Here is a 15,067-nt window from a genome sequence, read left to right as displayed (position 1 = left end):
AACCTGTAATGTCTTTGTTTGAGGTGTTTTGGTTGATCGATTTTCAATAATGAACCTAAACAAAAATAACATGGCGAAAATAACATCATATTGTCATGTTTGGTGGGTGAGCAGGACTTCAGACAAGATGAAGAAATGTGCATGGTTGTTGTTGTTGATGATGATGATTTTACTTTGATGACAATCCAATAATTCAAAGCAGAACAAAAGGAAGAACAGACCAAGGGAACCAGTGTCGAATCCAGCAAGTAAAGACAGAAAATTTCAGGCTTAAATACAAAAAAAAAGAGGGTGATTACAGGAGGCAAGAATGAGGTGAGTCCAATAAACAGAATGCATTGGAGCTGTGTGGTAAAACTGGACTATGTGAGGGAGGATGATGACTACGCAGCAGTGGCGATTGCTCTAAGACTGCAAGGGAAGCTCAGGTTCCCCTAAAATGTCAAAAAATAAGTGATCAAATATATACTGTTGTGTGTACATGTCATTGACTAAATATGCGCTACAACGCGCTCAACTTTTGTTCAGAATCAGCTTCTTATCACTGGAAACGACGCGGCTTTCCTCTCACTCATTCCCGCAGCTTCACAGTGCTTTAAACAGTGAGTTCAATAGCGAAGTAAAATGCTGGGCTTTGTCCCGCCCATCGGACGCTCAGCGTCTCTGGGGTCTATGGGGCAGTGGGCTGGCCTCGGCTGGCCCGGACGCTCAGCTTCTGCATGATGATTGGATGATCTGTCTGAATCTGAATCCCTTTTTGATTGACAGCGAAATGAGCGAATCAGCGATCTTGAAATTGAGCTTCCCCTCCTTGAAAGACAAGCATCCGCCATTGCTACGCAGGGAATTCACAGTAAAATCAGGGACAAACACAACGCAATAATTCTAATATTATTAATGCAAAGATAATAAAACAACTTGAAATTTAATGTAACTTAAAGTCTATGGATCATGACACATACTTCATACTTCTGTTTCTCCTCCTGTGACATGGCACAGGAGGAGAAACAACAGAAGGTGTACGTCTATTTCGGACGAAATGAAGAAAGATTGAGCCCACTCCTTAAAAAAATTGAAATTATTAAATTTAATGCACACAAATACTTAAAAGAATTTGTTTTCATATAATCCTACCTGCAGAGTAGAAGCTGCTGAGTCACTAGTCTCTGACAGTCCTGTCCCTCTCGGGATGCTGGACACGATGTATCTGGAGCCCTTTGGCACAGGCTGTCTAACCACCAGCTTTCCTTTCCTGGTCTCTGCTAGAAACAGACTGTACCAGTAGGCATCGTTGGAGACCAGAGTGGAGTCTGCAATGGTGGAGTTCCTCTCACTGATCACGCTGTTCCTGCTGGGAGGAGCAGCTTTGCTGGGTTTGGGTTTCTGACACTTCAGCACGATGGTGACCAGTATGGTGATGAGCAGGAGAAATGACACCGAGCCCAGACCGATGACCAGATACAGGTTTATGTCTGAAAAGATGTCATATTCCAGAGGCATCTCAGTCATGTCAGAGTAGGTCTTAACATCAGTCTCCACTGTCAGCAGCTTGATGGTGACTGTAGCAGAGAGAGCAGGCTCCCCGTTGTCCTTGGCAACAACAACCAGTCTGTGGTGGCGTGTGTCTTTGTAACTGAACATCCTCATAGTCCGGATCTCTCCGTTGTATTGGTCCAGACTGAACAAGGAAGCATCAGTCACCTGCAGAAACTGGTAGGTAATCCGAGAGTTGTGCACAGAGTCTGTGTCTAAGGCGATCACTTTAGTCACCAGGGAGCCTTTATCAGTGGATCTGGGGATCTTCTCCTCCACCACTGAGCCATGAGCGCGCCATGGAGAGACAATAACTGGAGCGTTGTCATTTTGGTCCACAATGATGATGTGAACGGTCACGTTACTGCTGAGAGGAGGAGAACCAGAGTCTCTGGCCTCAATGTGGAAAAGAAACTCCTTCTCAATCTCATAGTCAAAGGTTTTCAGTGCGTAAAGGTTCCCGTTCTCTGGATTGATGGAGAACAGCATGGACATGGAGGTGTTGGCAATCTCCCTCTCTATGATGAAATAAACTAGATACTGGTTTTCATGGAGGTCAGGGTCAAATGCAGTGAGCGAGCTGAGCAAGGCTCCAGGTGCATTATTCTCCATAACACGTATAGTATTAAATAACTGGGGGAACTGTGGAACATTATCATTAACATCCAGCAGCTCCAAAGTCATAGTTTCATTATCAGATAAAGGAGGAGACCCTCTGTCTGTCACAGTGAAAGTGATTTCATATTCTGGGACCTTCTCTCGGTCTAGTGGCTCTGACACCACTAACTCATAATAGTTATCAGAGGACTCCCTCAGTTTGAAAGGCATGTTGTCTGGAATATGAAGATCAACCACTCCATTATCACCTGAGTCTTTATCACTGACACTAACTACAGCTATCACTGTGTTTAACGCTATGTCCTCACTGACTGGACTCTGAAATGATTTAATGGAGATTTCTGGGTGGTTGTCATTCATGTCTTCAACTATTATCTTTATAGTACATTGTCCTGACAAACTGTTGGCTCCTTTATCTGTTGCTATGACTTCCATGTCATAAATCCTGAAATCCTCATAGTTCAACATCCCTCTCACAGTAATTTCACCTGTGGTTGGATTTAGACTAAATGCTTCCTGTGTTTTTTCCGATGTATATAAGCTATACGAATATGTTATATCAGAATTTGATCCCTCATCTAAATCTGTTGCATTCAGTTGTATAACAAGGCTTCCAACTGAAGAATTTTCCATTATTTTTATGTTGTAGGCTGCTTTACCAAATGTAGGTTTATTATCATTTGTGTCTAAAACATGAACAACAATACTAACAGTACCTGAACGAGCAGGTGTTCCTCCATCAACCGCTGTGAGTATTAAATTATGAGCCGCCTTCTTTTCTCGATCTAATGCCGTTTTTAGTATTAAATCTGCAGATTTTGTTCCATCTCTTCCTGTCTGAACTTCGATTGTAAAAAAATCGCTTTCACTTAGAAAATATGTCTTTACTGAATTGGATCCAACGTCTGGGTCCACAGCATTACTGAGGGAAAATCTCTCCCCCTTCTGGCTCGCTTCAGATATATCTAGATGAATTGTGTCCCTTCGGAACTGCGGGGCGTTGTCATTCATGTCAAGGATTTCAACTTCTATATTAAAAATCCGCAAAGGATTTTCTAGCGTGATCTCCACTCTTATGTAGCAAGATTCTAACTTAGTGGGGCAAATGTGTTCTCTGTCGATCTTCTCAACGACATACAGCTCACCAGTGTCCTTGTTCACATCCAGATATTTCTTGTTAGCGATTATATCAAGGCGCATCTTTCTCTTCGTTAGCGTTTTAATGTCCAGTCCGAGATCGGTGGCAAGGTTAGCGACAACTGATCCTATTTTCATTTCTTCTTGTATTGAGTAATGTGTCTCTGAGGGCGATATGTCTCGGGCGAAGATAAAAAGAATAAAGAGCAGCACGTACCTTTGCACAGACCCCTTTGTTAAAGCAGGACCCATTGTTATGTTTAGAAAGGCAGCATTTAAAGCAGTTACTGTTCAGTTGGATTTCCTTTCCAAATGCTATTACGCAAGGTCTCTTACCGACAGTGTTAATAAAATAATAGCACAAAGAATATGAATCCTGTTCTCAGAACAGCGTTTAAGCACGGCAGAGCTCTCCAAGCCTTACACGAATACTCTCCGACTACAACGACCTCCTATTTTGGCATTCAGGTCTTCAACTTACAAAACAGCGCCACCGTTTACGTCTTAGAAACCACGTTTATACTTGAGGTGTAGCAAAGAAAGCAAAGTATGATCATTATTTTCGTAAATTAGAATGAATTAAATGAGAATGAAGTGCCTCACTTTATTCACTTTTCTCATCATGTATGTTGATGCATATTCAGGTGTATAAGGGTTTAAATATTCGTTTGAGAAATATATTACCCAACAATACATTTTATTTTTCGAGTTGTAGATGGTTTAGCGTTGCTTGACTTATCATTCTGTAGTTAAAAAGTAAACTCTGAAAAACAGCTGTTCATGTAATTTGTTACTTCGATTTTTGACAGGTTAAAATTTGGAGAATTTTCTGAGTACATTTTTCATATATTTTCTTCCAAAATAATTTGTAAAATGTGTAAATGTATTATTTTCGCACATCTGTAAGAATAATATAAACATTTACTATGATTTGAATTATACACGCAAGAAAACTTATAAAATGCTTTAGAAATGTATATAAAACAAATAAATTTTGGACCTGCTAAATTTCTCAGTTGCGTTGTTGCATCATTTGTTAATTTTTACAACATAATCAAAATCTCCTTGAAACAGATTCTGACAAGTTTTATGTTAAGTATCTAAAACTTTGAAAGTGTAAATATAGGGTAGATCAAATAGGTCACTTTATGCCATTGCATGTTTATCAAGATTTTTGGAATGGTCAGTTTTTAACAGGTATTCAAAAACATTGAAGAGTGAAGCGTTATCTTAATTTGTGTGTAGTACGTCAAAATAATGAGTAAAAAGAAGGTGAAAAAAAATATTATTTTCACCATTCTGATTTACAACTTTTTTTTTCATTTCTAGCTATTTGAAACAAAAAGCAAATATTATAAGAAGGAAATTCAAACCAAAACTTGTTTGGTTTCCAAAAATTAACAATTCTTTAATACCAATGGTACTGGATTGTAAATAAAGAAGCGAATTCATTTATTTTTTAGTGAAAGGCATTGATGTAACTTACATAATGAGACACTTTACAATGTTAAAAGAAACATTTCCCACAAAGGCAGAAAAGTCAAAGAGATCCATTAAGCCACACAGCGAGAACACAAAACTCCTACCTGCAGAGTAGAAGCTGCTGAGTCACTAGTCTCTGACAGTCCTGTCCCTCTCGGGATGCTGGACACGATGTATCTGGAGCCCTTTGGCACAGGTTGTCTAACCACCAGCTTTCCTTTCCTGGTCTCTGCTAGAAACAGACTGTACCAGTAGGCATCGTTGGAGACCAGAGTGGAGTCTGCAATGGTGGAGTTCCTCTCACTGATCACGCTGTTCCTGCTGGGAGGAGCAGCTTTGCTGGGTTTGGGTTTCTGACACTTCAGCACGATGGTGACCAGTATGGTGATGAGCAGGAGAAATGACACCGAGCCCAGACCGATGACCAGATACAGGTTTATGTCTGAAAATATGTCATATTCCAGAGGCATCTCAGTCATGTCAGAGTAGGCCTTAACATCAGTCTCCACTGTCAGCAGCTTGATGGTGACTGTAGCAGAGAGAGCAGGCTCCCCGTTGTCCTTGGCAACAACAACCAGTCTGTGGTGGCGTGAGTCTTTGTAACTGAACATCCTCATAGTCCGGATCTCTCCGTTGTATTGGTCCAGACTGAACAAGGAAGCATCAGTCACCTGCAGAAACTGGTAGGTAATCCGAGAGTTGTGCACAGAGTCTGTGTCTATGGCGATCACTTTAGCCACCAGGGAGCCTTTATCAGTGGATCTGGGGATCTTCTCCTCCACCACTGAGCCATGAGCGCGCCATGGAGAGACAATAACTGGAGCGTTGTCATTTTGGTCCACAATGATGATGTGAACGGTCACGTTACTGCTGAGAGGAGGAGAACCAGAGTCTCTGGCCTCAATGTGGAAAAGAAACTCCTTCTCAATCTCATAGTCAAAGGTTTTCAGTGCGTAAAGGTTCCCGTTCTCTGGATTGATGGAGAACAGCATGGACATGGAGGTGTTGGCAATCTCCCTCTCTATGATGAAATAAACTAGATACTGGTTTTCATGGAGGTCAGGGTCAAATGCAGTAAGCGAGCTGAGCAAGGCTCCAGGTGCATTATTCTCCATAACACGTATAGTATTAAATAACTGGGGGAACTGTGGAACATTATCATTAACATCCAGCAGCTCCAAAGTCATAGTTTCATTATCAGATAAAGGAGGAGACCCTCTGTCTGTCACAGTGAAAGTGATTTCATATTCTGGGACCTTCTCTCGGTCTAGTGGCTCTGACACCACTAACTCATAATAGTTATCAGAGGACTCCCTCAGTTTGAAAGGCATGTTGTCTGGAATATGAAGATCAACCACTCCATTATCACCTGAGTCTTTATCACTGACACTAACTACAGCTATCACTGTGTTTAACGCTATGTCCTCACTGACTGGACTCTGAAATGATTTAATAGATATTTCTGGGTGGTTGTCATTCATGTCTTCAACTAGTATCTTTATAGTACATTGTCCTGACAAAATGTTGGCTCCTTTATCTGTTGCTATGACTTCCATGTCATAAATCCTGAAATCCTCATAGTTCAACATCCCTCTCACAGTAATTTCCCCTGTGGTTGGATTCAGATTAAATGTTTGCTGTGTTCTCTCTGATGTATAAAGACTGTATGAATATGTTATATCAGAATTAGAGCCTTCATCTAAATCTGCTGCCTTGACACGGATAACTAGGCTTCCAATGGGATCATTTTCAAATATTTTGACAGTAACGCTGGGTTCATCGAATATGGGAGCATTATCGTTTGTGTCTAAAACACGAACAATAACACTGGCCGTGCCAGATCGAGCAGGTATCCCTCCGTCTACAGCTGTGAGTATTAAACTATGAACAGCCTGCTTCTCCCGATCTAATGTTTTTTTGAGAATCAAATCAGCGAATTTCGACCCGTCTCTCCCCGTTTGAACCTCAATATTAAAATGTTCGCTTTCACTCAGGTCATACGTGTTTAATGAATTTGCTCCAACGTCAGGATCAGCCGCGTTACTCAGGGAAAATCTCTCTCCTTTAGGCGTCGCCTCGGATATATCTAAATGTATGACGTCTCTTCGAAACTGTGGCGCGTTGTCATTCATATCCAAAATTTCTACCTCTATATTAAAAATACGCACTGGATTTTCTAAGATTATTTCTAATCGTAAATAGCAAGGGGCCGATGATTTTGTGGGACAAATGTGTTCTCTGTCAATTCTTTCCACAATATACAGCTCGCCAGTCTCTTTGTTCACATCCAGATATTTCTTATTAGCGATGATATCAACCCGCATTTTTCTACGACTCAGTGTAGTCACGTCCAGGCTAAGATCTGAAGCAAGATTGGCAACAATTGATCCTTCTTTCATCTCTTCTGGTATGGAATAATGAGTCACTGACGTCGATATCTTGTGGACGAAGGTATTAAAAATAAAGAGCAGAACGTACCTCTGCATAGGTCCCTTTGTTATAGCACGACCCATTGTTTCCAACGATATGTTAGCGTTTAAACTGACCAAAGAAAGCCTGGTAGTGTTGTTGATTTGTCGGTCATCGGATGTCTCTCTCCAAATGCTTTACAAACAGTTTAAATCAAGTACAATACAAAAAATCGCATGTAAACGTTTTGAAAATTTCTCGCAGCACCACGGAGCCGCCCTGTCATTGCACTAATAAACCCCAATAATAGCCTCCTATCCCGACGTTTGGAGAGTATGCTTGTACATACAAAACAGCGCCACCTTTTAGCTTCAGAAAACAACAGCTGGATACCATTAAACTCAAAACGAAAAACTTATTAAATTAAAATGTGTAGGGAAATTTAAGTATACAATCACATGAACATTTTAACGTTTTAATCTATCTATATTCGCATGGTTGTAAAATATGGAATAATATTCAGCAGCTAATGTAAATGTGAATGTAAACGTAATTGTGTGTATTGTGACTTTATAGTACCTAACATGCATTAACATATAACTTCACATATTAAAACCACAGACTGCTTCAACAAAGCAAAAAATATCGAGTTCCGTTGACCTGTTTTATTGGTGCAACGGAATATTAAATATCAAAAGCGGATACATTTGAAAATTTAAATAGCTTTAATTGTTATCGTGCGCTTTAAATGTTTCCATCACACAGTAAGCGCCTGCGCGCTCTTTCGTCTAAGAAAAACGATATGAAGTGGTTTTATGAAGGAAGAGGCAATACAATGAGCAATGAACGCCATCATTAAACTTTGTCATAATACCGTTAAAGCAACAAAAAATATTTCATGCTAAGCGAGAAAAATATTTTGAAGATCAATTAAATATATAGATAGAAGAACATATTTAAAATATGTATCGATATTACTGTGGTAGCATTCATAATATATTCAACTATAGGTACTTCCGATGACGTACATTTATTTATCGTAAAAAACTACTCTGAAATTAACTGAAAACACGACACTTTTTCATAATTTAAGGAATTATAATAATATGCATAGGTCAAAATGAACAGCAATGTAATTTAGAATTACTAAATTAATATTTATTCATTAATTTAGTAATTCTTTTACTATGTGTTCATTTTAAAATGTTTTGCAGCTAGGTTTATTATTACCTACCCAATGCAAATTGTTTTCAAAAATAGGAAGGAATGTCACAATGTTGGAAGAACACATAATTAATGTGCAAGAAGAATAAAAATACATTGATAAGTATTTGTTGAAATACTACCTGCAGAGTAGAAGCTGCTGAGTCACTAGTCTCTGACAGTCCTGTCCCTCTCGGGATGCTGGACACGATGTATCTGGAGCCCTTTGGCACAGGCTGTCTAACCACCAGCTTTCCTTTCCTGGTCTCTGCTAGAAACAGACTGTACCAGTAGGCATCGTTGGAGACCAGAGTGGAGTCTGCAATGGTGGAGTTCCTCTCACTGATCACGCTGTTCCTGCTGGGAGGAGCAGCTTTGCTGGGTTTGGGTTTCTGACACTTCAGCACGATGGTGACCAGTATGGTGATGAGCAGGAGAAATGACACCGAGCCCAGACCGATGACCAGATACAGGTTTATGTCTGAAAAGATGTCATATTCCAGAGGCATCTCAGTCATGTCAGAGTAGGCCTTAACATCAGTCTCCACTGTCAGCAGCTTGATGGTGACTGTAGCAGAGAGAGCAGGCTCCCCGTTGTCCTTGGCAACAACAACCAGTCTGTGGTGGCGTGAGTCTTTGTAACTGAACATCCTCATAGTCCGGATCTCTCCGTTGTATTGGTCCAGACTGAACAAGGAAGCATCAGTCACCTGCAGAAACTGGTAGGTAATCCGAGAGTTGTGCACAGAGTCTGTGTCTATGGCGATCACTTTAGCCACCAGGGAGCCTTTATCAGTGGATCTGGGGATCTTCTCCTCCACCACTGAGCCATGAGCGCGCCATGGAGAGACAATAACTGGAGCGTTGTCATTTTGGTCCACAATGATGATGTGAACGGTCACGTTACTGCTGAGAGGAGGAGAACCAGAGTCTCTGGCCTCAATGTGAAAAAGAAACTCCTTCTCAATCTCATAGTCAAAGGTTTTCAGTGCGTAAAGGTTCCCGTTCTCTGGATTGATGGAGAACAGCATGGACATGGAGGTGTTGGCAATCTCCCTCTCTATGATGAAATAAACTAGATACTGGTTTTCATGGAGGTCAGGGTCAAATGCAGTAAGCGAGCTGAGCAAGGCTCCAGGTGCGTTATTCTCCATAACACGAATAGTATTAAATAACTGGGGGAACTGTGGAACATTATCATTAACATCCAGCAGCTCCAAAGTCATAGTTTCATTATCAGATAAAGGAGGAGACCCTCTGTCTGTCACAGTGAAAGTGATTTCATATTCTGGGACCTTCTCTCGGTCTAGTGGCTCTGACACCACTAACTCATAATAGTTATCAGAGGACTCCCTCAGTTTGAAATGCATGTTGTCTGGAATATGAAGATCAACCACTCCATTATCACCTGAGTCTTTATCACTGACACTAACTACAGCTATCACTGTGTTTAACGCTATGTCCTCACTGACTGGACTCTGAAATGATTTAATGGATATTTCTGGGTGGTTGTCATTCATGTCTTCAACTATTATCTTTATAGTACATTGTCCTGACAAACTGTTGGCTCCTTTATCTGTTGCTATGACTTCCATGTCATAAATCCTGAAATCCTCATAGTTCAACATCCCTCTCACAGTAATTTCCCCTGTGGTTGGATTCAGATTAAATGTATCCTGCGTTTTCTCTGATGTATATAAACTATATGAGTATGTTATATCAGAATTTGATCCTTTATCCAAATCCGTAGCATTTAAATGAACAACAAGGCTTCCAATGGGCGAATTTTCCATTATTTTTACGTTGTACGCTGCTTTATCAAATGTAGGTGCATTATCATTTGTGTCTAAAACATGAACGAAAATATTGACCGTGCCAGATCGAGCAGGCGTTCCTCCATCTACAGCCGTGAGTATCAAATTATGGAGAGCCTGCTTTTCCCGATCTAACGTCTTTTTCAGAATCAAATCAGCGAATTTTGACCCATCTCTTCCCGTTTGAACCTCAATGCTAAAATATTCACTTTCACTCAAATGATATGTTTTCACTGAATTTGATCCAACATCTGGATCTACTGCATTACTTAGAGAAAACCTTTCTCCCGTAGGCGTCCCTTCCGATATATCTAAATGAATGGCGTCTCTTCGAAATTGTGGGGCGTTGTCATTCATGTCTAACACTTCTAATTCTATGTTGAATATCCGTAATGGATTTTCCAGCGTTACTTCGAGTTTTAAATAACAGGAGGAGGACGACTTCGTATTGCAAATGTGCTCCCTGTCGATTTTCTCGACTATATACAGCTCACCCGTTTCTTTGTTCACATCCAAATATTTCTTGTTAGCGATGATGTCAACTCGCATCTTTCTCTTTGTTAGTGTTGTTACGTCGAGGCCGAGATCAGTAGCGAGGTTAGCAACCACCGATCCTTCTTTCATCTCTTCAGGTATGGAGTAGTGGGTAACTGAGGCTGATATATGGCGAACAAATAGGAAAATAACGAAGAGCAGCACGTACCTGTGCACATATCCCTTTGTTAAAGCGGGACTCATTTTAAAATTCAGGATGACAATAATTCAAACGGTAAAATTAAGGTTGTCAGTGATGTTGAAGTTGCTCCGCGGTCATCAACCCAAAATCTTTTAAGACGTTTTAAATCCAGCAAGAAAACGGAAAATTGCGATTTCTTTCTCAGAAAGACGTTTTAGCACCACTGAGCTATCCAGTCTTTGGAGGAACATGCTCCGATGAACAAAACCTCCTCTGTGACGTTCTTAGGCTGAACTTTAAGATAGAAAACAGCACCACCATTCAGTACCCCAAATGTACTTAAATTAAAGGTGTAAAAATAATAATTATTGGTATTTGATAAATGTATGTATTATATTAGGCAAAGTTTACATCAAAATCTTTTACAAATGTTTCGACTTTGTTTCCTTTTTTAAGTTAGATCATTAACTTCACTTGCAAAATTGTGGAATCTAATGAAATCTATACAATCTTTTTATGTACCGTGTCAATAAATGTTGCTTATCGATACCATCCATCCATCCATCCATCCATCCATCCATCCATCCATCTCTTATTCGCGTTTGATCCGTCTTATGCTCCGGTGGCTACAAGAGATTGACTTGCCAGTCATGGGTAAACTACTGGGCAAATCCTGGACGACTCGCAATTCTATCCTAGTAATCCGTTATGAACAGTAATGAAATAAATATCACATATTAAAATATTAACTATCCTTTTAACAAAAGAAACTTAAACATTAAATAAACACAGACCTAGAAATGATTTATTTTCTTGCTATTTCGATATTTTCACGTTTTCCTATGTTCCTATTAGTAATAGATTAGTGGCATTTATCGTGCTTTTTATTTTAATGTCTACCTTTTATTTACTTCTCATCATATAAGATTTTATCAATACAAAATTATTTATCTTCGGAAGGATCTACAGTAAAATGGTAAGCTGACTCCACTATGGATCCGATGCAGTTCCAAAGTCAAATATGCGACATTATTCTTTGTAGGTAAATTAAAACCCAAAATGATTGTTTCACAGTGGATAAAAAAATAACTGTTTGCATAAAAGGATCAGAAAATATAAAAACGTTATTTTTTGAACTTGTTTGAATAATGCTGCATAAAAGATGTAATCATGCCTTCCTTAAAGCTGCCGCATTTACACTTGTCCTAAATGTCTTTAGAAATGTTATCTGAATCAAATGGAAGGTTATGTTGAAAAATGGGAATTAGGCTGTGCAACCGTGAATAATCTAAAGACATATTGCAGGGAATTCAAAATGTGTTTACTGATAATGTTTACATTTCTTGTGACAAAAAACAAGCATATGAATATGAAGATAATATACTGTCAAGAAATTAAATGGAAAATATTACACTAAAATCTCATAGAGAAACTACAATTTTCAAGTAGTTCAAATTTCCATAACCAGACTAATAACAAAAAGACGTTGTGATCTTACAAAAGTGCAGTGCAATAAAACTCAATGTAAAAGAATATCAATATAAAGTGAGACATATATTCCTGGGTCAATTCATGAAATTCCTACCTGCAGAGTAGAAGCTGCTGAGTCACTAGTCTCTGACAGTCCTGTCCCTCTCGGGATGCTGGACACGATGTATCTGGAGCCCTTTGGCACAGGCTGTCTAACCACCAGCTTTCCTTTCCTGGTCTCTGCTAGAAACAGACTGTACCAGTAGGCATCGTTGGAGACCAGAGTGGAGTCTGCAATGGTGGAGTTCCTCTCACTGATCACACTGTTCCTGCTGGGAGGAGCAGCTTTGCTGGGTTTGGGTTTCTGACACTTCAGCACGATGGTGACCAGTATGGTGATGAGCAGGAGAAATGACACCGAGCCCAGACCGATGACCAGATACAGGTTTATGTCTGAAAAGATGTCATATTCCAGAGGCATCTCAGTCATGTCAGAGTAGGCCTTAACATCAGTCTCCACTGTCAGCAGCTTGATGGTGACTGTAGCAGAGAGAGCAGGCTCCCCGTTGTCCTTGGCAACAACAACCAGTCTGTGGTGGCGTGAGTCTTTGTAACTGAACATCCTCATAGTCCGGATCTCTCCGTTGTATTGATCCAGACTGAACAAGGAAGCATCAGTCACCTGCAGAAACTGGTAGGTAATCCGAGAGTTGTGCACAGAGTCTGTGTCTAAGGCGATCACTTTAGCCACCAGGGAGCCTTTATCAGTGGATCTGGGGATCTTCTCCTCCACCACTGAGCCATGAGCGCGCCATGGAGAGACAATAACTGGAGCGTTGTCATTTTGGTCCACAATGATGATGTGAACGGTCACGTTACTGCTGAGAGGAGGAGAACCAGAGTCTCTGGCCTCAATGTGGAAAAGAAACTCCTTCTCAATCTCATAGTCAAAGGTTTTCAGTGCGTAAAGGTTCCCGTTCTCTGGATTGATGGAGAACAGCATGGACATGGAGGTGTTGGCAATCTCCCTCTCTATGATGAAATAAACTAGATACTGGTTTTCATGGAGGTCAGGGTCAAATGCAGTAAGCGAGCTGAGCAAGGCTCCAGGTGCGTTATTCTCCATAACACGAATAGTATTAAATAACTGGGGGAACTGTGGAACATTATCATTAACATCCAGCAGCTCCAAAGTCATAGTTTCATTATCAGATAAAGGAGGAGACCCTCTGTCTGTCACAGTGAAAGTGATTTCATATTCTGGGACCTTCTCTCGGTCTAGTGGCTCTGACACCACTAACTCATAATAGTTATCAGAGGACTCCCTCAGTTTGAAAGGCATGTTGTCTGGAATATGAAGATCAACCACTCCATTATCACCTGAGTCTTTATCGCTGACACTAACTACAGCTATCACTGTGTTTAACGCTATGTCCTCACTGACTGGACTCTGAAATGATTTAATGGAGATTTCTGGGTGGTTGTCATTCATGTCTTCAACTAGTATCTTTATAGTACATTGTCCTGACAAACTGCTGGCTCCTTTATCTGTTGCTATGACTTCCATGTCATAAATCCTGAAATCCTCATAGTTCAACATCCCTCTCACAGTAATTTCCCCTGTGGTTGGATTCAGATTAAATGTATCCTGCGTTTTCTCTGATGTATATAAACTATATGAGTATGTTATATCAGAATTTGATGCTTCATCCAAATCTGTTGCATTGAGGTGAATTACAAGACTTCCAATAGGAGAGTTTTCCGTTACTTTTATGTTCAAAGCTGCTTTATCAAATTGAGGTGCATTATCGTTTGTATCTAAAACATGAACAACAATACTAACAGTACCAGATCGAGCAGGTGTTCCTCCATCCACAGCCGTTAATATAAGGGTATGAAGTGCCTGCTTCTCCCGATCTAATGTCTTTTTTAAAATCAAATCAGCAAACTTTGATCCATCTCTTCCCGTCTGAACTTCGATGTTAAAATGTTCACTTTCACTTAAATTATATGTTTTTAGTGAATTTGTTCCCACATCTGGATCAACTGCATTGCTGAGTGAAAATCGCTCTCCTTTTGGCGTCGCTTCCGATATATCTAAATGAATGGCGTCTCTTCGAAATTGTGGGGCGTTGTCATTCATGTCTAGCACTTCTAATTCTATGTTAACTATCCGTAACGGGTTTTCCAGCGTTATTTCAAGTTTTAGATAGCAAGATGATTTTGTATAGCAAATGTGCTCCCTGTCGATCTTCTCTACGATAAATAACTCCCCAGTCTCTTTGTTCACATCCAGATATTTTTTGTTAGCGATAATGTCAAGGCGTATCTTTCTCTTTGTTAGCGTTTTAACGTCCAGGCCGAGATCGGCAGCAAGGTTGGCGACAACAGATCCTTCTTTCATTTCCTCTGGTATTGAATAATGAGTCACTGAGGTTGATATTTGATAAAAAACGGAAAAAAGAATAAAGAGCAGCACGTACCTCTGCACAGACCTCTTTGTTAAAGCGGGGCCCATTGTTATGTTCAGAATTTCTGCGCTTAAAATGATAAAGAAAAACGTATTTCGGTGATAATTTATCTTCAGAAGGCTTCCATTGAAAAAGACGAATGATTAACTTTAATGGAAAAAAAGTAAAATAAATACAAACTCCATTCTCTGAATGGCGTTTCAGCACCACTGAGCTGTCTCGTCTGTATGAAAACCCTTCTGTAACAGCAACAT

At 40.1% G+C, this 15,067-nt stretch overlaps 3 protein-coding genes across 3 annotated transcripts; all 3 read right to left on the bottom strand.

Annotated features, from left to right (window-relative positions):
* Nucleotides 1-1,080: 1,080 nt before the first annotated feature.
* LOC124860302 (protocadherin alpha-C2-like) lies at nucleotides 1,081-3,738 on the bottom strand. Its single transcript, XM_047353513.1, has one exon. The coding sequence runs from the start codon at nucleotides 3,538-3,540 to the stop codon at nucleotides 1,105-1,107; it is 2,436 nt and encodes an 811-aa protein (XP_047209469.1). The 5' UTR covers nucleotides 3,541-3,738; the 3' UTR covers nucleotides 1,081-1,104.
* Nucleotides 3,739-4,841: 1,103 nt separating this feature from the next.
* LOC124860069 (protocadherin beta-13) lies at nucleotides 4,842-9,902 on the bottom strand. The gene is made up of 2 exons (XM_047353046.1): nucleotides 8,526-9,902; nucleotides 4,842-7,262 (listed from the first exon to the last, which is right to left on the bottom strand). Exons 1-2 carry the CDS (start codon nucleotides 9,900-9,902, stop codon nucleotides 4,842-4,844), a joined length of 3,798 nt encoding a protein of 1,265 aa, XP_047209002.1.
* A 2,540-nt stretch (nucleotides 9,903-12,442) lies between these two features.
* Nucleotides 12,443-15,048, bottom strand: LOC124860068 (protocadherin alpha-C2-like). The gene has a single exon (XM_047353045.1). The coding sequence runs from the start codon at nucleotides 14,858-14,860 to the stop codon at nucleotides 12,443-12,445; it is 2,418 nt and encodes an 805-aa protein (XP_047209001.1). The 5' UTR covers nucleotides 14,861-15,048.
* Nucleotides 15,049-15,067: the final 19 nt, after the last annotated feature.

The sequence above is a fragment of the Girardinichthys multiradiatus genome, chromosome 23 (genome assembly GCF_021462225.1).
Source record: "Girardinichthys multiradiatus isolate DD_20200921_A chromosome 23, DD_fGirMul_XY1, whole genome shotgun sequence".
NCBI lineage: Eukaryota > Metazoa > Chordata > Actinopteri > Cyprinodontiformes > Goodeidae > Girardinichthys > Girardinichthys multiradiatus.
The sequence above is the reverse complement of the archived record's forward strand: the minus strand, read 5'-3'. Positions and strand labels throughout refer to the sequence as shown.

Bases quoted from the DNA above. Each gene is read 5' to 3' on its own strand.
- LOC124860302 (XM_047353513.1), bottom strand. From the start codon at position 3,540: ATGGGTCCTGCTTTAACAAAGGGGTCTGTGCAAAGGTACGTGCTGCTC.
- LOC124860069 (XM_047353046.1), bottom strand. From the start codon at position 9,902: ATGAATGACAACCACCCAGAAATATCCATTAAATCATTTCAGAGTCCA. The intron at 7,263-8,525 runs GTAGTATTTCAA...GCTATAACAAAG, and splicing joins CAGCAGCTTCTACTCTGCAG to GGACCTATGCAGAGGTACGT.
- LOC124860068 (XM_047353045.1), bottom strand. From the start codon at position 14,860: ATGGGCCCCGCTTTAACAAAGAGGTCTGTGCAGAGGTACGTGCTGCTC.